General features: G+C 37.2%; 1 protein-coding gene across 9 annotated transcripts in view; it reads right to left on the bottom strand.

Moving 5' to 3' along the window:
• Positions 1-15,644: 15,644 nt before the first annotated feature.
• Positions 15,645-23,127, bottom strand: part of PAPOLA (poly(A) polymerase alpha) — a 45,106-nt gene continuing 37,623 nt past the window's right edge. For 4 of the 9 annotated variants that reach the window (XM_082318074.1, XM_082318065.1, XM_082318067.1 and 1 more), the window contains 6 exons: positions 22,950-23,050; positions 21,127-21,347; positions 20,662-20,727; positions 18,950-19,024; positions 18,671-18,739; positions 15,645-16,795 (listed from right to left, as the gene is read on the bottom strand). In XM_082318074.1, coding sequence (XP_082174200.1) covers positions 16,700-16,795; positions 18,671-18,739; positions 18,950-19,024; positions 20,662-20,727; positions 21,127-21,347; positions 22,950-23,050 — 628 coding nt within the window. In that variant the 3' untranslated portion in view covers positions 15,645-16,699. Of the gene's footprint in view, positions 16,796-18,670; positions 18,773-18,949; positions 19,025-20,661; positions 20,728-21,126; positions 21,348-22,949; positions 23,051-23,127 lie in introns of those variants that run through there. The other 5 variants (XM_082318068.1, XM_082318069.1, XM_082318071.1 and 2 more) reach the window with 5 other exon arrangements.

A 23,127-nucleotide genomic window follows, 5' to 3' on the forward strand; every position in this document is an offset into this window, starting at 1 on the left:
TCTTGGTCTTTTTTAAAGAAAAAGAGTGTTGTGTTTTGATTACTACTCTGAAGGCTACTTTTAGAGGCCTGACTCTCCAGTTAAAACAAATAATACATGAAAGTCTTGATTTAATTTTTCCCTTTCACTATTCTCACAACTTACTGTTTATTCAGCTGCTTCCCATATACTAGAAAACAAGCTCCTCTTTCTCTCTTAAAAGCAGAAACTGCAACTAAGAGGTAAATCTTACTTCACTGTAAGATTCTTTTTTTTTAATCACCAATTCTTTTGACTCACTTCCATTACAACAGTTTCTAACCAAGAACAGTACTCATATTTCACCCAAACACAGTATGAATTTGGATTTAATTTACAGCTCTTGGAGCTACTTCCCGTGTCCTGTAAGCATCTAGAATCTTGCATGTAAACGTGTTTTCACATGAACAAAAAAATTTCTTTGTAACTTCTGTCAATATTCTGCTGATTGCTAGTTCAGTAGCAGATGTGCTATGCTTAATGGTGCATATACAAGAAGCATTCCCTAATCCCTAAATGAACTTCTTATCTCTAAATATAAAAATATATACATGATAAGCTATCTAAACTCAATTTAGCACTATGCTATTAAATCTACCAGAATCAAACAGTGAAAGACTATTGTTAAAGCCAAGCACCTGTTACCAAAAAACCCAAAGATTCCTACTAAAACACTGAGAACCATAGATCAAAATAAATCAGATCTAGTTCTACATAGATTAATTTCTATTATCAGTGCATCTCCAACCCCCATGTCTTCATTTCACAAGTGCATACACACAGTTTTAAACTCCTCTGGTTTTGTTAGCGCCACACTCTGTCAGTCACAATTTGCTGCAGAGAAATGAGTTGTCATCAGATCAGACTTTTTAACTGCGTGTGAGTACAGATGGATCCATTATGGGATTTAAGAGAAGTGCACAAAAAAAAGAAGGTAGTGTCATCTGGTGGTTGGATTACAGAACCTGGAAGCATAGCTTGTGGTGCAGAGGTTCCTGCTGCATCACTACTTCATCTTGTGGCCCCCGTATGTAGCTTAATACAGCACCTGAATATCTTCATTTATGAAATGAGAGCATCTTCACCATTTGCCGCCAAACTCTCAGGCCTGGCCCATCAGCTCCTCAACAACTCCTCCTGTCCCTGGACTGCACAGAGGAGAAGGCAGGGGATGCTCAGGGACAAAAAAGTGACAAGGTGACCTTCTTAGTAGATGAGGGAAAGGCTGTGGATGTTGCCTACTTGGACTTTAGTAAAGCCTTTGACACCATTTCCCACAGCATTCTCCTGGACAAACTCGCTGCTCGTGGCTTGGACGGGTGTACTCTTTGATGAGTAAAATGCTGGCCAGATGGCCAGGCCCAAAGAGTTGTGGTGAATGGAGTTAAATCCAGTTGGTGGCCAGTCACAAGTGGTGTTCCCCAGGGCTCAGTATTGGGGCCAGTCCTCTTTAATATCTGTGTCGATGATCTGGACAAGGGGATCGAGTGCACCCTCAGTAAGTTTGCAAGCGACACCAAGTTGGGCAGGAGTGTTGATCTGCTGGAGGGTAGGAAGGCCCTACAGAGGGACCTGGACAGGCTGGATCGATGGGCCAAGGCCAACTGTATGAGGTTCAACAAGGCTCAGTGCCGGGTCCTGCACTTGGGTCACAACAACCCCATGCAATGCTACAGGCTGGGGGAGGAGTGGCTGGAGAGCTGCCTGGCAGAAAAGGGCCTGGGGGTATTGGCTGATAGCCAACTGAATATGAGCCGGCAATGTGCTCAGGTGGCCAAGAGGGCCAATGGCATCCTGGCTTGTATCAGAAATAGTGTGGCCAGCAGGACTACAGAAGTGATCGTCCCCCTGTACTCAGGAGTGGTGAGGCCGCACCTCGAGTACTGTGTTCACTTTTGGGCCCCTCACTACAAGAAGGACATTGAGGTGCTGGAGCATGTCCAGAGGAGGGCAACGAAGCTGGTGAAGGGTCTAGAGCACAAGTCTTATGAGCAGAGGAGCTGAGGGAGCTGGGGCTGTTTAGTCTGGAGGAGAGAAGGCTCACGGGAGACATTATCGCTCCCTACAACTACCTGAAAGGAGGTTGTAGCGAGGTCGGTCTCTTCTTCTAAGTAACAAGCAATAGTATAAGAGGAAATGGCCTCAAGTTGCACCAGGGGAGGTTTAGATTGGATATTAGGAAAAATTTTTTCACCAAAAGGGTTATCAAATATTGGAACAGGCTGCCCAGGGAAGTGGTGGAGTCCCCATCCCTGGAGGTATTTAAAACAAGTGTAGACGTGGCACTTAAGGACGTGGTTTAATGGTGGACTTGGTCTTAAAAGTCTTTTCCAACCTAAATGATTCTATGGTTCTAAACGGGAAGAACACCTGTTTATCCCTCAGCTGTCCCTGGCGCAGGTACCTGCAAGAGGCTCAGCGGCAGGCCATTGCCTTCCCATTCACCCCTCTGGACTGGAGCAGCCTTTCAAGCAAATCCTTAGAGCCACATGAAAGGTATTACAGTCCTGAAACTGTGGCTCCCACAGCAGGGGCTGGACAGCAGAGACCCAAATTTGCTATACTAATGACCTCTTCCAGCTTAATCTATGGGCAAACTCCTCCCAGCCTAACAGGCCAAGGGAGAAAATTTCCTTCCCTATATTCCTCCTTTCACCTCTTTTTATTTGCATTGGACCAAGGTAACACAGGATCACAGCAATAAGAAGGCAGTTTCTTTTTTCTTTGGAAAAAGTGCTGAAACTTGGTGCAAAGGAAAGCTTGTAACATCTCACAAGCAGGAATCACCTATAACTACTGGAAAATAAGCATTGCCTTCACTGCAGCCACCAAATGCATCTTGCGTTTAATCATTAACTGACCAAAAAACCTGGACATCTCTTTATTTCCACACAAGTATTTTTTAAAATTGTTGACTATAGAGAAGATAAAAACAAGTAAGCATTTACTTGCAAGGGGTCAAGAAGGGGCAATTTACACCCAGGCCCACACAGCAGATGACTCCTGATGTTATCTGCCTGGTGGATGTTATCTGCTGTGATGGATAACTCCACCATAGTCCAGATGGTTCTCTTCTACTTTCTCTGTACTCCCTTGCCCCCTCTTATTTCTCCTGCCCTCCACATGAAGATCACCACTCAGTACCAGTTGTATACTGTGGACCCTTAAATCTACTTTTTTCAACCTTTAGAATTGAAAAAATAGCATGAAAGAACTTCTAGCTTTGCAGAATTTGGTCTAAAGTATAACAAAATCCCAAGCATAACTGCTGATGGCCTTCTCTAGAAACAGTTGCCTGTGGAGGAAGAGAATCACAGCTCAACACAAGAGGAGGGCTCCAGTTTGGGACCAGAGAAGATGATGGAAAGTTGACACAGGAGTGCATTGTCAACATGCATTTTGTGGCATCTGCCTATGTTTTCCTCAGCTTGTGCTCATGTTATTGTCTTACCTTGGGAGAAGTGTTACAAAATCACCACATTTAAAAAAAAGAAAAAAGAAAAAGAAAAGGAAAGAAAAGATGCAAGGAAAAATATAATTTTAAAAGAAAAGGCTATGCATATGCAAAGTTGATTCAAATGCTTCAGATTGCACCATAGAAAAGCTGTGGCCTAGTTTTTGAAATACATATTTCACTTTATTTTGCACACAGCTGGGTTTATATTGGCACTCACACTAATATGCAAAATGCAGTATCTTGTATTCATGAATGACTCTTTATAAAATGCCAGGAGGGCACCTGCTTTCTTTTCTTTAAGTCTATATTATGACAAAGAAGAAGCCTGTATTAATGGCCAGCTTCCAGCTCTGACCACAGCCTGGAGGGATTTATGCCAGCTGTACACAGGTTTGGAAGTAAACAACATGCCCCGGTCAAAAGGAGTTTCTTACACTCCACGGAAAGAGACTGCTAATGAGATGCAACGTACTGACGGAGGGAGTGCATGTCAACACTAACTGTGCATGGAGCTGCTACAACAAAGTACATGTGCGCTCAGATGCGTTGCACACATCCTGGTCCTATCCAGTATGTAAGCCCAGTACATCACATACGTCATCCGGTCCTTGTAGCATTGCTGTAGACACACCAGCCAAACTTCTTCCCATTCCTGGTGGTTCTCAGGCTCGGTGGCTGCCAGGGCCCTGGACAAACTAATTAAATGTACTCTGGCCAGTTGCAGGTGGCAGGATTTCTTCTAAAAAAATAAACCAATGTATTGTATCTCAGTGGTTTAGAAGGCAGGCTATTGAAACGACTCCTCATCTTAAGAAGTTGCTTTGTCTACCAAATCTGACAAGATCTGTGTGCGTTGAACTTCAGATTATGATGCAAAACTCATCCGTCTTTCATGATTTTCCCCAAAAAATCAGAATAACATACATGAGACAGGTTGATAACGAAAGATTTTTCTTTAATGTAGAGTTGATTAAACACGTACTTAAGAAAAAAACGTTTTAAAATTAGGTATGGACAACTAACATTAGACGAATTTTGTAGACGATTGTGCAGATACTTAGAACTTCAAATAGGAACTTTTAAAATTAGACTGGTGTATACTCATTATGTGATCATGTTAGAAAAAACAGAAATTCAGCTCTAGCCTATGAACTGGAGTTGATCAAAACTGTATTACAATCTTCCTACATTAAATTTATTCAACTTTTCTACACACTGCAAGATTGTTCCTGCAATGTGCTTTCTGCTTCTGATTTGGATTAATTCTTTTTCCTGACTAAACAAGGGCACCACAATCATCTCAGTGTGCACTTCTGAGGTAAGCAAGGTACTTAAGGGCAAATCAGCCCGAGTTTGATCAGGATGTTATTGAGCTGATGGCTTTCCATCATTACTGCGCTGCATTCCATGTACCATGATTGCCAGACTAGAAATGGCTGTATTTCACTGGGTATCAACCTACACGTTTTGCCAAATGTAAAAAGAAACTGAAAAGTAACAGATATGATGTAGATATAATAGAACAAGCATGTATACAATATTACATGAAATTCCCTAACCAAACCTTCAAGAAAATTAAAATATATGAAGCTAGAACTGTATTTGCGTTCAGTCCTTCAAAAAGGTAATAATCTTTCTTCCATTTCCCAACTCCAGACTTAAGCTATGTCCTTATTCCTGCATCAGGAATAAGCAGAACCAAAAAGCAAGAGAATCATCAACTGCGAAACAAAACAGTTGTTAAACTGCGCCGTGTTCACACTTTTACCCTTGTCTCCCAACTCCCTGCTGCAGCCTACAAAATGCTTGCCACAAAATGCTTTGCCACTTCCATCGAGTATCAGAACAATTAGAGGTGTTTATTCCTGGACCAGTATACTGCATATAACGTGTAAGTCTTCCTGCAGAAGTTAATTTGTAACTTCTTGGAGATCTCTCCCTGGAAGATGCCATTTGCACGGCAAGATGCGAGTTTAGCAACACAGCACCTGCAGCATTCTGCTCAGAAACACAGCAGGACAGAAGGAAATTGTTAACTAATTCTTAGTCTAATAAAGGTATTTGATGCAAAAAGCAAAAATTTATTGATCAATTAAGTTATCACGGAACTCACTAGCAGCATTAACTATTTTACTAGTAGCAAGAAGCAGCAACACCAGAGGCAATGAGTTTGACACTGTCACATCCTAAAAGGATTCCAAAACATTTTATGCACTGAAAGAACTATGAGAAATAAAGCCATCCTCCTTTTCTTAAGGCAAGACCAACGTACTCTGTGAAGGTATCGCTTTCACATGATGTACCATTTTATACATGCACGCTCTTCACAGACTGTGAACAGCAAGCCAGATTTCTCCATTTTTTCAACCTAGCAGCAAAAGTAGGTATGTGCCTTCTTTATTCAGGTGACAAGGTAGATCCAATAAAGTTCTGATGAGAAACAAATTCGTATCAGAAATACTAAGCTTAAGGTCCTCTGAGATCTATCTCCATTTTTCTTTATGTCCTCATCCCTACTCCATAGCCCTGCTAATCCCATTCCTGATATAGAATATTTTTAAAGTATTGCACAGCCTCTTCTTGGATGCAGATAAGTAAACCATGAAGAGACATGGTTTACACATCTTAAGAGACGTTAGGTAAAACTAGGAAATATCAAACAAACAGAACTACAATTTTGAGTTATGACTTTTTTTTTTTTTAATTAATTCTTTTGCTGGGCTGGTTGCATGAAGCAGACATTTATTTTTGCAAAGACTAGTAACAATTCAGAATAGTAGAAAAGCTCTGGTCATTGTCAGAATACGAACTGCAATTATTTGCTGTATCCATCTTTCCCAGTGTGGAAGACTGTTGTCATTTGCAGTTATCTGGGAGAATCTGATTTAAACCTAGCGATCAGAAAGGGGAGTCAGACAGCTAGTTTTCTATCTCTTGGCTCCACTACTAAATTACTAGGTGACCTTGGGCAAGACAACTACTCTGTATCTTCATTGACCCATCTAAGCCACACCTGTTGTATTTATTTAGCTCACAGGGGCATCAAGAGGCTTAATTAATGTTTGCAAAAAGCTTTGAGATCATTAGATGAAAGGTGCATATATAAGTCCAAAATATTATAAAGTCAATGAGAAAAAAATGGATAGGTGCCAAGAGAGCCAATCGGACAAACGGCTTCTCCTATCAGTATTGTCCATATTTCAGCTTCTAGTTTATCAGTGGAAATATGCACGGCTGTTTAAATAAAGTCTCATGCATGTTCCACTGTGTACAGAACCAGTCACCACAGTTTGTGGATCTGAAAACAGTTAGAAAGCAGTAAAAGAACTCTTGGGAAGACGTATATTATACTTCGACTCCAACACAAAAGTCATCCTTTCTCTGGAGTGGTTCTATACAGAAAAATTCCCAGTGGCAGCCAGCAGCACACACATACAGTTTAACATTTTTATATACTGTAATTTTTTGATCAACGGACATTGGGAAGCATCTTCCGTTGACTGTTTTATGAGGAAGAGCTTGAATTTAATATCTGCAAGCACATAACCAGTGCCTAAATAAATAAGAAACTCCCCTCTCCCCGAGGATCCTCATGCTATAGCATCTAGGTCACCTCTTCCCTAAAGAATTAGAAATAACTCCATGATCCCAAGTAAACTCTATTCCTTGGCTGACTGGATCCCCATCAGAAGACGCTGTTCCCATTATTTCCTCCCAACCTGACAGAAGTAGCCTTGCCTTACAATTGCTCACAGAAGCGATCCAAGATACTGCAACACAGCTTCACTTTTCAGGTCCTGTTGTACCTTCAGACAGGACCAGGCCAGCTGAAGAGGGATTTGCTGGATACCAGGGCATATCACTCCCACCCACCCAAAGCCTAGCGTACCTTTTGTATTCGTGGTTTTTAATTGCAACCTGTCTCCCAGAAACAAAAGTTTTAAGCATACTTCTGTGGGAAGGGAAAGCACTGAACACGTTCATCAGGTGTAAGAAAAATACAGTTAAAGCAGCTATGAGGCCAAGCTTTATATACTTTGAGGGGCCTTTGACAGAGACAGGCTTGGATAACAAGAGATAAAAAATGTGGATAACAATCAAAGCATTATTAGCAAGTGTTCAATGTAGCAGATATTAATGTAACTCCCAATTAGGTTTAGTTGTTGCTGCCTGAGTTCAATCCTCCAGGTAAAAGAAAGTAGGAGGAGTTTTAAAATACCAGGACTACATAGAAGAGTGCTGGAAGTAAACTAGAAAAAATTGGAAGGTGTTGAGATCTGAGGGAAAATGGGATCACCATAGGGCACACCCTATTCACTAGCACAGGAGTACAGACACTTGTTTTCAGATGAAGTCAGCCAGCCTAGAAGGAGTTGTCAAAATGACAGTTACGGGGTCCATGTTTCTTCCAGTTTTATTCCGCAGTGTTGCACAGGCTGACCCTCAAAAGGCAGTAAACTTGAACTTCCACTCTGCGCAGACTAACTTCTATAAACCACGGTAGTTCTGCTGTGCAATGCTGCGCTCACTGGAGTAGCAACGCAGTGCCTTCTGCTGCTTTGTCAAACTAACGTGCTTTTCTTTCATCTAGAGATGTCAGACATATTACATTAAAAAGGACTTTTTAAAATTAAAATCTATAGAAAAATAGAAGTAGTAAGTTATTTTTGCATTTACTGTGTAAATTGTACTTCAAAATTAAGTTTTCCTTAAAAAAATTAAAACCCTTTACACTTACCATTGTGAAGAACCTAAATGCAAACCATGAGCAGACTCATACAATAATGTCTTCCCCAGTTTTCAGACAAGCTTCCATATGAAAGTAACTGGAGCTTGGACAACTAGAAAAATTTGTAAGTTGTAAAGAAAAGCCAGTCTTCCGACGACGTCCTCACCACCTTCACTGTTTTTGTTTAGAGGGCGAGGTAGACCACAGATCTACATCATTAGTTTGTACCATCAGAAGCTGAAAAGCGGTGGAGCCAAAATTTATTTTCAGATATGCTATACTTAACAGGCATTATACCAACGTATCAGTGAGCTACAAAGCTTGCAGACCATACATAAGCAAGTGGAAAGACGAAGACAGGATTAAATAGCCTATAATCAGAATAGCAAACAGGTATACAGTTTTTAGGATTTAAACCTCTCTGTATTTTTCCTAGGGAAAAATCACCAGATGCAAGTCTGTGTGTTTATATAAAAATATTTTTTTAAAAAAGGCAAAATAGGACGCACTATGTCTCCAAATCAAGTTGCCCAATTTTGTTGTTTTCCTCTACTTGAAGACTGTTCTGCTAGCGTGTACAGGAACCTTTCCTCTTTCATATGATGCCCAGAGAACTAATTTACAGCAGGATATAAAGATGATATATCTGATACAAAACAGAGATTGGAAAACTAGCGTATGAGTGAAGTGGTGTGTGATTCATGCTTACAGTAAAATCCCATGGAATAATTTTAAGGCATCTTCTACATGAAAATTCCAAGACATTCTCAAATGTTAACAGCCAGTATTTGTGAAATGCCTGATAATCACTAATCTCATTTCATATACAAGAAGGTTGAAGCAAAGAGTCAATAGCCCTGTCAAGGTCATGTATACACAAGTCAGGATTAGAAATCAGGTTTGGCTTTGCTGTGACCCAGTCTTTCTAACAAACTGCTTCTTATCACAGTGACGAATTACAGATGGGGTTCGCTTGTTTGCTTGCACGTTATATATTCTTTCTCCTCATATAGCCACATGAAAGCCTGTTTGAAATAATATGACTATGACCCCTTTCATTTTGAAGAAACTAAACCACTAGTACTATTTTACAACAGGAAACATCCTATAGCACCAAAATGAGCTGGTACAGCTGAAGAAGGCACTGATGACGTACGGTGTTGGTGGAATGCACAGGAACGGACAATTCATTCCCGCAATTCTTTGAAAATTTTTGTCTGTTGTCAGGTAAGGCATGCTGCTTCAGTTTGACACATAACAGCGGGTGCTGAAAGTCAAAATGAGTAAGCTGATGTAATCTAAAAATTTAACACACTAGAACATTAAACAGTAATAAATCATAGAATCATAGAATCATTTAGGTTGGAAAGGACCTCTGAGATCATCAAGTCCAACCTGTAAATGGTAAAGATATCTCTATTTTAAACAAAACTAGAAGCTTGCTTTCACAACAAATGTTCAGATTACCTTTGAAAAACTAATGGGACAGAAAGGAAAATCAGCTCTTTGTGGTGAGTGCAACAACTCCAAGTGTGACTTCCATGCATCTTTAAAAATACAGCCTATAGTAAATCAAACAAAAGTATTCCTTAAGCTAAAAAAAAAAAAAAAAGTCCTAATGGTACAAGATCAAACTTGCCATTTTGACTTTATCTGCAGAGACAGAACATCTGGTGTGCTTCTGGCTAGACAGGTCCTATTCAGAACAACACTACTGAGACTACGAACCAATTCCTACACCTTCAAAACAAACATAAATGCAAGAGTGAGTTAGCTTATATCCCTACAATTAAAAAAAATAAAAATATAATCTTCTTAGGTTACTATCATTACAGTCAGTTAATTGACAGACTTGAGATTCTCCAGAATTAAACCTGATTTTCCTAAAACAAACTTTTGATTTTTTTTTTAATTTATTTTAAGTATCTTCAGTGAAGATGCAAAATTTAAAAATTGAGAAGAAATTCCTTATGCCTATATCAATTACTGGAAAAATATTACTACATCAATTCAACATTTTTTTCTTCACAGCAACTACTACAAAACAAGATTTCATCCCTATCTAGGTCAAAGGCTCATAGAACAGAAGCCCTTTTCTTAAGTATTTTGTTGTTGATTTTTTAAGAATGAGAAAGAATACATATATAAAGAATGAATTTAATTCATTGGTAAACTACTACATATTTCAATTCAGTTAAAAAAAAATTAGGAAACAATGTCCTGTGGGAAATAAACCTGCAAAAAGTCTATACTAGTATTTGTACAATTTGACCACAGAAAATGATCTACCACCACTTAAAATGTGATCAGACCAAAAGGATTGATCTTCCTCCTGTAAATACATTCAAAAGCAAAACACTGAAGCATGGGCTATTGAAACTGCTTTATAAGTCATTGTTCTTGATTAGGGTTGTGAGGATCTTTTTATCTCACTACTTACAAGGACTAGATGCTACAAGGAAAAAAAAAGTACTCCTAGATGAGATACTGCATTTAGTGGTCATTAGTGTATAGAAAATCCACACGCTGTTCTGGATGAAGATAAGAAACAGTAGAAATAATCACTAATAATTCTAATCTACTGCGTGAGCAGATGGCCTAAACCATCAAATGTTTTATCAGTCTTACTGTTTCTTACATTGTGATGGATAAAAATTATACATGATAAACTGTGGCTGAGACAGTGAATGCCTCCATCCATCATTCTGGACTTCTCTGATTCTAACCACGTGACTGAGTTGAATCAAGTTTATGACATCTTGGCAGGGAGATTCCTACAGAAGCGAATATCTAGATTGAGTACATGAATAATGCATTTATTCCCCATCAAAGCAAAAAATGTTAATTTTAAGAACAAGGGATCTCTATTTCACTTCATTAAACCAGACCACAATGAAATATTTTAAAAGTCCTAGCAAATCATTCACAAAAATTTCAGAACTTACCTACGCTAGCCTTTATACCACCGCTGAAACTGCATTTGCTCTCAAGAGGCCATAAAGTTTTTAAAAAATTCTGTGACGATCCTAAATAAAGGAAATCTCACTTTAAGAACACAGGCTAAAAAACTAATAGAAATCCTTCATATAAGCTGCAGACTCCTCTCCGCACGCACTGAACAGGCTTGGCACGGCGTCCAGGCATGGCCAGCTCTCTGCTGGGGGCAACGTTCTTGGCTGTGAAGGCAGAGCATGCCCTCTGTCACTCATGGCGAGCAGTCCTGTCCAACTGTCTCTTTTCGACAACTTTATCATCAATCTCTTTATTAACAGCTCCACTGCAGACTGAGAATGCAAACAAGGACAATGCGCATGCCAGATTTCTGGAAGGCACGCAGCATCAGACACCATACAGGGCAAGGTTTCAGCAAAGCTGAAGCAGAAGCTGTAGCGCAAAACTCTTACATGCTGTTTTAAGAAGTATCACGTTTGTTATATTTCCTTAGAATCAAACTTCTAATTGGAGAGAGGCAGGAGAGGGGGCAAGTTGTTCCTCAGATGTCAAGGTTTTCTCCCCCCAATCAATGAAGGGTACATGACCTAACTTTCTATTCAACTTTAATAACTTTATCTGCTTTAGGTTAGCATATTACCCTAACTGAAGCAAATGTCACAGAAATAATCTTAGATGAACTGAAAAGTTTTAATTGATGTGTAGATTTTAAGCGGGTAAAACATTTACTGAAGTAGCCTTATTGAGAAAATTTACTTCTAAAAATACAACTAAAATGCATTCATGAACTAGATGCACTAGCTCGCAAATAAGACAGACAAAAAGACATTTGCACTTGTAAGCTGTCCGGTATCTGCGTGGGCCACTGTTATTATGGGGCAGTTTAAATGCATTGGCTATTTTCTTAAGTTAAATAAATAAATATAGCTTTCCTTACCCAACAAGTTGGAGTTTTTATCACCTTACATCAATAGTAATTTTCCTCGTTATCCTTTCCTATTACTTGCCTGGATTCTGGCTGTTATTTAAAGACAGTAATTTACTGCAAAACCCAAGCTTGATAATATCTGCATATACCATTAAACAGCTTTTTTCCAACCATTAGTATGCTGTTAATTTTGACTTTTTCTAAATTCAGTATCTTTAGAGTTTATGAGGTAAAAATTTAATAAAGTGTGTAAGACATTGTCATTCTTAGTTTATTTTAAATGTTCCACTAGAATACAGAGGTCATAAAATACTGAGGTCATTTAAAAAAGACATGCTGAATAGGAGCCGTGATCTGGTTAACTCAGTAAGTGTGGGAGGAAGAAGAAAAAAAAAGTTACCTAAAGATAGCATTCCAGAATTTAGTTAGAACAATACAAATATGCCCAAACTTTATTAAAAAACCATTAGAGTTTAAATATCCAAAAAGCAGATGGGACATCCAGCAGTGGTTCATCATGTTATCTTCTTTATAATAAAACATGCCCTCTGAAGTTTGATATCAAAGTTTGCATTCTTTTGGTGATGATAGCAGCAGATGTTTGATGTTTGTAGATATTTCAAATCATTAGTTTGAACTTTGTAGACGTATCAAACTGCATCTGCCTCTATCAACAAATCCAAGATGCTTTGTTTCTATTGAACAGATCCTTAATTCTACTAAGATTATTAAACTAAAAATGGTTTGTTACTGACATTTTTCCAATACAAACATAGGATTTTTTTAAAAAGTGAACCTACCAACTACTCAGCTAATATATGTGTATACAGACCTCCATGAGTGTACTATCAAGACTTGCACGTTTTTACGGGACAAAATTTTTGGTAAGTATTGTTCAGCCACAACGATGCCGAAGAGAGATTAAGCCTAGCAAAACTACCTGACTAGCCTGTTTATAAAGTTACATAAAGGATGCTAGGATCACTTCAACATGCAAAATGCCTTTTGTACACATGCACACAACTTCCAAAAGAAAATGTATTATGATAAAATAAACATACTCTGCTTCCTCGGTAACTACCACAGCAGTTTTTCTTGCATTTAAGTATAGATTCTGGCTCAGTAGTATGTAGCATGTTCTTGCTATATTGAATTATTTTTGGTTATTCTAGAAGCTGAAGAACTCGGTTTTAACATTTATTGTTGATTAAAATTGGTTTTCTCATTAAGGTACATTTACTATCAATTGATACTCGTTACTACATACTTGTAGCTACAAGTTTAAAGATTTTGCAGTTTAAAAAAAAAAAATGCACTAAGAAATGGCATGCACACATACTACCTACAGCAAGGAAGCACAACTTTAGCTAGAACTCATCAATTCGAATGTCTGATTCAAATCTGTATGTCTAAAGCCATCTGTTAGAACCATGGCTTATTAATGTTAATTATTTTGGCTACAACAGTAATTTTCAGCTTCTTGTTTGCAGATCATTATGAGCCCATGAACTTACTTCTGGAGGTTCATGACGGGTAACTTAGAAAAACAAGCCTATTGACGCCTATTGCCAGTAGACTGAGAAACACTGAACAGAAATTTGTATATCTACTAGCAGATTTTTATTGGTCAGAGAAAATAAAAGAGGAATTAAAGCCATAAATAACATCAGCTGTGATGAAAGGGAGGGGGGGTGGGCAAGATATAAAGATGATGAATCTGTTCTAAACAAGACAAGCAGTTGCATGCTGTGAAAAATATATACAACACAAAGGTTTATTGTTTTAGGCAGGGTAATTATAATATGAAGACCATAATCATCAGTGGTTTTAGCAGTTAAAGAAATTTTAGTCAAAAGGAGGCTACTTATTAAAGTTACTCACATCAAGCATTTGGAGGATTGGGCTCATGCTAATATAAAGATCAATCAAGTGATGCACAGCTACTTGTAATTTTTACTTTTATTTCAGGGCAAGCTTAAACTATTTGACAAGAAGAGAAATAGTGCCATCTGCTGACATAAGAAATAGTCACTTGAGAGAAAAGCAAGTGTAAGATGCCCAAACTGTTACAGCTAATGTTTTTTAAAAATGGAGTTCAAACTTTTAAAGAAAATAGTATAGCCCCAAATTGTTTATGCACACATTTCTTCTAGTTTTGTCAGCTTTTAAGAATTTCAGATTTTGAGATGGACTCCTGATCAGGACACAAGGAATGGATGCTCTTAAAATGTTTGGTGGTTTGTGGGGGTTTTTATGTTTTTGTTTGTTGTTTTTTTGTTTTGGTTTGGTTTGGGTTTTTTTTTGGCAATAAACTCTCCTCTTGCCAAGCCACCGCCGCACCACCCACAACCTTTCCCTTTAACAGACTAGAACTCAACATCCTGCTGAGTGTTACTTCCCCTTCCTATATCTAACATCATGCTTATTTAGAGAACATCCATTTATTTCTTTTAGGCCATACTGTATTTTGTCTTAGCAGAAAATTTAAGAGCCAAGTATGAATCAAGAGAGTAAAATCAATTTTGCAGGTTCAGAAAAATCAGACTACTATGGGATTGTGCTGTTTTTTATTGTGTTTTCAATGGAGAAATACATCATCTGTTTACAAAATAGCTTTTGAAAAATACAAGGAGTACAGATACTATAAAACAAAGCAAACTCCAGTCATGAGACACTACGTACATCATGCGAAAGCAACAGTCTGATCTCCAGGTTATGAAAACTAGAATTAAAAAGTCACTATACAGAAAGGTTCCAAGTTTCCAGCTTGGCAAAACTTGGGTGCAGTTACATGAAACGTTTAATAAAATGAAAAAGTTTTTCTGATGTGTAAACAAAATGACAAGACTAAATTTGTGCCTGGCAATTTCGATCTAAACTCCATAGCTACACAAAATACACAGACACCTTGTACACTTCAACTGTTAATATAACCTTCTTTGGGGGGTGGACGACAGCAGGCTGCACAGGGCAAGGAAAAGAGAAATATCGTATACTAGACATCTTAGACAAATGGCAAAAAAACCCCTTCAGTTACTGCACAGCCTAAGTAAAAGATAAGCTACACTCTGACTTTGGAGAATTAATTTAGAAGGATAAGGGGAAGAGTGTAAGTAATTTAATTTTAACATGAAAGATGCACGTGTAATAGGATGGAGCACAACGGGAGAAGAGAGTTCATAAAACATGCTAATCAAAGTATGGGAAGTATGATTTGACATCCCACATATTTCAGACTTAAGTAATAGTAACATGAAGTTTGTTATCTACATCTGGTATTACTGTTGGTATCCCTCATGTTCCTCAAATACTGCTGTTCTTCACCATGAGAGATTCAGTTCTTTCAAAAGAAAAAGTTGTTACTTATTTTTTTGATAGGACTACAAGAACAAAAAATAGGAGTAAGAGAGTTTACTAGATGTCAAGTGCTTACTAGAAATATGATTTTTAAAAATTCAATGTTGTTCAGTATGTAAAACTATTTCCGATGAGCCATCTAAAAATAAAAAGGTTAAAATTCTTAGGGAAAATTTTTTTTGCCTTTATTTAAAATTTGAAGCTTTTTAATGCATACAGGACTTTTATGGAGTGTACAAAAATCATCTTATATTTAGTGATTCAAAGGCCATCAAGACAGGTGTTATATTTCACAGGCACACAAAATTTACTTAAACGTTTTAGTCATGGGACAACATTTTGAATTTGTGCCTACAGGCCACAAGGTATTATGATTAGGTAAGGGGCAGGAGGGGACCCAAATGAAGATCTGGCTTGTTTTTATTTTGTATAAATAACTATTGTCCTATATGGTGCATACAAGCTGCAAAAAAACCCCCCAACATTAAACGCAAAACCTTTCCCCAAGAAATAAAAGGATCAAAAAGGGAATAAGGAATTGTATTAGCTCAAAGGAAAGTTTATTTGCTGTTTGATTGCTGATCTGTATGCACCTTAAAACAATCCTATAAATAAAAGTAGACCACATCTTAATCATGTCCCACCAATACAAAAACTCCCCAACTACTTCCTCAACATATGTCTTACAACCTCAAGATTTGAAATTTCATTTTAAAGGCTTACTGCTGCTTGATGGCAGTTGAACTAGATATACTATACACTTTGTTTTCAATGTATAGTATATCACAGAACGTCATCCAATTTGCAGCTTACTACTATTGAAGAGATTCTTCAATAAAACAAAAGTGTATCAGCTGAAGATCTAAAATTAGTCATATTCCAATAAAAAAAAGTACATAAAAGTGCATTTAAGGGATTCTTATGCCAGTTTTATCTCAATTTTGAAACAATGCATCAAACAAATTCAATCAGAATGTCAAATATGGCTACAAATAGTGTTCATGTTTTTAAAGGCAGTAATCCTTCGAAATATTTAATGCAACTGTTGCTAACACATTAATTGTACTCCTGGCTTCACATACTAACCTGGACTTCCAATCAAGTGGTGATTTTAGCCCAGAAAGGGAAGTGCACAAAATATACCTAAATCCATTTGTGATCATGTTCTAGTCTTGCACCCTCGGTTCTCCTTTTTTCTAGCATTAGAAGACAACAGGTTGAGTTGGCAGATACTGTTTATGGACCCCTGAGGTTGTTTTTACCGGTTCAATCTCAATTTTATTGAATTCTTGATAACAGGAATAGGATTTGCAGGGAGAGCAGGGATATCTGAAAGGTCTGTACTGGGTGTTTTCTGAAAAGAAAAGAAGTTTGGTTGTATTTTAACTTTGTAAATATCAAAAGAAAAATATTGTAGTAATTGCCACTAACTTTCAAAAACAAGTTCTTTAGAAGAGTTCTTAAGAATATAGCAAGATAAGGATAATTACAAATTATAAATACAGAAGCAGGTATTTCCTTTGCCTACACAGTCGTTATTAAGGAAAATTCATATAAGAGTCTTTCATAGTATGCATTTCCTTTTTCAACAACTGCAAGAAATTAGAAAGTGCTGCAGATAAAGCTGAGCTTACTAATAACCTGTATTATAATAAAACATAATATCCACATAATAAGGGTGCTTGATCGGTGACATCTACTATCTAATCTACATGTTTAGTATTTAAAAATTCTTTTGAACAATTTAGTGTTAAGCCTCAGCCCCTTACAGATGAATGACGAAAAACTGTCCCCAATGCAAAGTATGTGTCTTCACACATTTATATTTCAGAACGTTTAAAAACTCTTTACAGCCAAATTTCCAACTTTTCATAATGGTTTAGATTTACATGGAAAACGTACCATGAACTCTAAAACAGTTCTACATGACTGCGTTAAGAATTTCACCTTGAAAATAATCTGAACACTTTTTTCCCCACTTAGAAGACTTAAATCCCATCCAGCAAAATTACATCTAAAGTCAAATAAAGGAAAACACAGAAAACGAACACTCTCAAGATTCAATGATTCATTAATTTCTCACATGCTTAACAAGCCTCTTTTTTTTTTTTTTTTCAAATTTTGAAGTATTTCTCTTCCACTTCAGCAGACTGACATCACAATAACCCAGTTGTTATGCATTACTTGTCATGATTTATCAGAAAATGTTTTCTTATGTTATAAATGTTCAAAATTAATATAAGGTACATTTGATACATGGGGAAAACTGGATTAAAATGACTACTTTTAATTGCCATTTTATTAAAAAGAAATCAGCGGAATTAACACTGACTGATACCATAGCAAAGCACAATGCAACAAGGACTGAGGGCAAAATAGCTTTGACCTCCTGCCCCCCCCCCGCCCCCAGCAGCCCACTCTGGTTCGTGCTGACCTGCGGTTTAACATGTTTCTATTCTCTGCAACATGAGCAGTGTTTTAAACAAAGCCAACAAAAATACAGAAAAATTACAGAAGAGGCCCACTGTTCTTTTGCAGTTTCCAGATTACTTTTGCTAAAGTAACAACTACTCAATTTGTAAAAGCTACAAAGCTTTATATAATCATCCCTCAACAATAGCTGAAATAAACTTGGTGTACTAAGTGATCTAAAAATTTCCCTGAAGCAGTTTAGAGTGCCCATGTAACATCTCGAGTTTTTGCCAAACAATTCTGGTACCTTTATTCAGTACTGCTCATATAGTTCAAAAAGTCCAATAACAAATACCATTGCAATATATCTCCATTTTCAATCAATACATTTACTACACATCATTTAATGAGTGAAGCGTGCATAAAATGCTTTCTGATAGTGAAACTTTAATCAGTAGAGCACTAAGAGAAACTTAAAAATGCTAGTAAGACAAAGATGTTGTTCTCTAAAAGTTCTTACAATATTAGGAACAAAAATTTAAGTGAATGGCACAGAATTCTTAATGTCTATTTTTCCAATGCTCCTTACACTTATAATACCTGCAGTGAAGCAACACAGCTGGCTAATGAATTATAAGATTACAACTTCTCTCTCTCTCTCTCATACCAAATATCAGAATCTGAAGTTAAATTTTCAGACGTTCTCAACCTCTACCAGAGTATCTTTGAGCAGCAGCTATTTAAAGCATTTGTTTCCTTGTTAGAAAGGATTATTCTGTGATGTGCAAAGCACAAAGGAATAAACTGAGCCCCTTACTTTGAAGGCATAATTCAGAAGAGTGAATCCAGCTTCGGTCAGTTTGTATGGCAAGCCATACATGTTTAGCTACAATGCACATTCAATAAGATCAATGACCATCTAAAACACAAAAATTGTGACAGTAACAACAAGCAGCTTTCCATACCATGGATTTATATTAAAAATTATACATTTATTTTTAACTTCTGGACTCATTTTAATTTCAATGTTTTCACTACAGATTAGCGCGCGCACACACACACACACACACAGAGGCGTTGTTTTTAAAAACAGTACCTGAGGAGCTTGCAGAGAAGTTGTCTGAAGAGTTTCTGTTTGAGAATTAACATTCACTTCTGTCTCAAGTTGCTCCTAAAAAAACCAAAAGAATCAATACAGTTACACTGCTTCCAATTATAAAAGCTATTTATACATAACTCCATTAACCAGAATGCCTTAAGTTGTGCATATACAGCAAAAGAAAAAAGACAAGTATCGGTACTTGCTGCGTTGATACCCATCCTTCTATAAGACAGAAATCACCACGCTAGAGAATGTTTTGCTGATTAGGAATTTGACATCAACACAAGCTACATCACTTCTCAGTTGTCACTTGTTTAACCACTTAACACCTTTTATACAGAATCCGATAGGAAAGCATGAATGTCATTCAAGTCATTAAAGACAAAAAGTGTAGTATCAAGGAAGACCATGTGAAAAGCTACTGAAATTTGTTTGCAAATTCAGCTACTTTTCCACTCCTTTCACTGTTCTGCCAGAAAAGTTTTCCTGCTACTTTAATGAGTTGAATCAGCTTTCAGGATGATCAGATGAATGTTTTCAGGTAAAACAGTGGGACTGCATGGCTAAAGCAGGAGAGTGGCACATTCTCATTTTAATGAAAACAGCCTGTTAGTTTAAATTGTACCATTTAGTAAACCATACCCTAACAAAAAGGTGTGCATTTCAATGGAGAAAAAACTATGTTTATGTTAAAGTAGTTTATTCCTCCATTTCCTTCCCTGCAAATGAAGAACATAAGATTTAGAGACTGACAATAAAAGCTGACAGGATTACCTATGTCTTTTATAATCAACTGTATCCAAAGGATCTAATTTCAATGTTAGGATTAAATGCTTACATGCATTTTTGCCTTCACCTGTCTTGAGTTCAAAGAGATTTCAAGGTGACTACATAACAAGATATAATTCCTCACTTAAGGGTGTGGAAACTATAAATCAAAGCACTTAAATATTTTAATAGATATTTTAATTTCTTAGCATATCTTCCAGAGTATTCCAAAGACAACAGATCATGCCCTATAAAAACTGTATACACCCAAGTGGAAAAGTGCTATCACAAGGCTAAAGACAGACTGTCACCCTTCCTGTTCACCAATAAGCAGAAAAATTGTCTGCTAAATTACAAGATACTGGAGGGACACACTGGAATCTCTGGAATTCCCCAAAAGGTATGCTGTAATTTCATACAATAATTTAACTATCAGAAAAGATTTATTAACCATCATTTGAAATTTTTTGTATCTAAAAATTGAACAAGGTAGCACCTGGCTTTGGGATTCTCAGCCCAACATGCAAAAATCCCAATGGAATAGCTAGAACAACTGCTCTTCAACTAAATAACATACACAGAGTTTGGGATGCAAGCAAAGCAATGCATATAGACACATCCCTGATCTGATTTAACAAATTTAAATATCATCATTAATTTTTTCACTACGCATAATACTGTGTGAATGACCAGCAAAGAAATCACTGTCCTATGTGACCATGGATTCAGGCCCAGCTTAGCCTACCAGTGGGTAATGTACTGCAATTCATTAATATCGACATATACACTGAAAAATAACATATCATCGTGGTATCTTTACTGGAAAGTCTATACTATATCTATAAACAGTCTTAGTCATTCCTAGAGAGAAACAGTAATTTTCACACAGAAGAGTCCTGATTAATATACACAAAATTGTATGGTCTAGGCATAGATACCTTAGTTTCCATTTTTTCATGCTCATTCAAATCTATACAGCTAGTATCTTCACTTATTTCATCCTGCTGAAATGCAAACAAACCCAGAAACTATTAAAAATCATAAAAACATTTAAAAAAATAAACAAGAAAATAAGGTCATAAAGTGTTTTTGAAGACAGAATTAGTTGTAAGACTTAACATGTTATACTCTAACAAAAAGATTGCTTTTAAGACAAGAATTTAGATTGTAAGCATTTGTGCTAACACAGTACATGTGTCACATGATGAATATCAGCATAATAAAAAGCCACTAACATCTAAGCAAGCTGAATACATAAAGCAGCAATGCAGTCAGAGTAGGAAATACACACCCCATTTAACAGAATATTTGAAACCTGGAATACAAGAATCAGCACTCTGCAGCTGAAATTAATATTCAAAGTTTTGGACATTGCTATGGTATGATCTCAAAATCTCAAATACCTCTTCAATTTTCATTTTCTTGGGAGACTCTTCTTTATGGGGAGAAGATGTCCTTTTCACTGCTGTGACAGGGCTAGGCATTTTTGTTGCAACATTTCCTGAAGTTCTTGGTGATGGATTTAATAGATATGCTGAGGAAACAATTCTAGAGATGGTAGGCTTTGGTGGTGGAGAAATGGCTGGTTGTGTGGCAGTTTGAGGAATGCTTTCATTTGAAGTACCTACGGATAAAGAGTTTAAAAAGCTTCAACAAGATGAGTTGACACAACCATTTCAGCTCAATCACTGGTATTTTTGGTCTCTATCCAAACCCACTGGTATCAGGCAGGCATCAAGGAAGTGGTACAGTTAGGGGTATAAGCATCACGTTTGGAACAGCAGGTGTGCATACACAGCACAGCTTAGTTTCAAGCTCATTCTGAGAGAGAATTCCTGTACCAGATACAGGGTAGCCATGTCAGTGACACTCTGCTTGGTGTAATTAACCCTGTTTAACTGTGAGGTATACTAGCCCAGACAGAGCTTGGTGCTAATAGAGATACATTATTCTTGGTACCCAAAGAAATCTTACTGTTTCTGTACTTGGCCATATATATGCATTGCCAAAGACTGCCTTAAATCAAATCCAAGAGCAATCTGATGCTCCCTTTGTCACTCAAACATTAAGTTTATCGTTTCTCAGGCTCAGAGTATGCAATGACAGATATGAAGTCATCATAGACAATCAGATAAAGATCTGACATTCCCTACATCCTTTTGAAAGATGTTCCATATGACAAAGCTCTACCTCATCAATTGCCTACCTCAAACCAATAAGCACATACAGGGAGATGCTCTAGGATGAGAAAAATTACACTGAGGAAATTTTTCATTAATAATTATCAGGTGACTGATTTTGATTAACAAAAGTACAAGAATGAACAACTTCTGATATGCTTCCAAATCCAAAAAACAGTCATGACATTTAAGCTTTATTTAGTGCTCATGGACAAACTTACATTGATGCACCCGTGACTTATGATAAAAATCAGAGAAGAGTGAGACTCCACCATCCCACATGTCAGAGTGAAATAAGAGAGATCTCATCTTGAAAGGCTAACCAGTTGGTCCCCTTTGCCATCTATTTCTGACTTGCTCCTTGTATACAGCTAAAGTTCCATCAAAAAAGAGGAGCAGCTGACTGATAATTGAACATTTTCACCACATGCCTTTGTTCTTTCACTAAGAAGTTTTTTGTTGGTGGTGGTTTTTTTTGTTTGTTTTGTTTTTTTAAGTAGTAAGTGAAGTGTACTTTTTCCTGTAGAAAATACGGAAGATAAAGTCAGCACACACAGTGGGACATATTTGAAAAGATGTCAGTAAGGAGCACATGTTCTGCTTACATCTGAGCCTTTTTCACTCCTAGGATCAACTTCATGAACAAGGAGTAGGAACATGGGAGCACAGATTACAGACAGTATAGAACCACCATTTGGGTTTAACTACAAAATGGATTAAAAATAAACACAAGCTTCCAGCTTTAGATAGTTTTTCCTTATTTGAACCAACGGAACAACAGACCTGCATCAGGTCATCAGAAAACTATTGCTATTGGGAATGGCAAATATAAATCCCCAAGAATAAAAGAATAAACAAACATTGCAGCACAAAGTATTCTGCCATGATTTCCTGAGTCCTAAAGAAATTAGTTAAATCTGTATATCAAGAAGAACATATTACAGCAGGCGTTAAGTAAAGACCTCAAACTGGAATCAAAACTGCTTTATGAACATTAAAAAAAAAAAAAAATCAATAGAAGCAATATACTGTGCCATTTTCCTTACCCCCTGAGCTTTCACTGGAATTTGTTTGTGGCACAGTGACTTCAGAAGCCTGTATGTTGGTCACAGATGCTGCTGTTACAGCTGGCGCAGGACTGCTTCTGCTAAAAAGAAAAAAATGACGAAATGCTGAACATTAGTAAAGCTATGGTGCTATATGATCCACCTTTCATCACATCAT

The sequence above is a fragment of the Platalea leucorodia genome, assembly GCF_965183815.1.
Source record: "Platalea leucorodia genome assembly, chromosome: 7".
In the NCBI taxonomy this organism is placed as follows: domain Eukaryota; kingdom Metazoa; phylum Chordata; class Aves; order Pelecaniformes; family Threskiornithidae; genus Platalea; species Platalea leucorodia.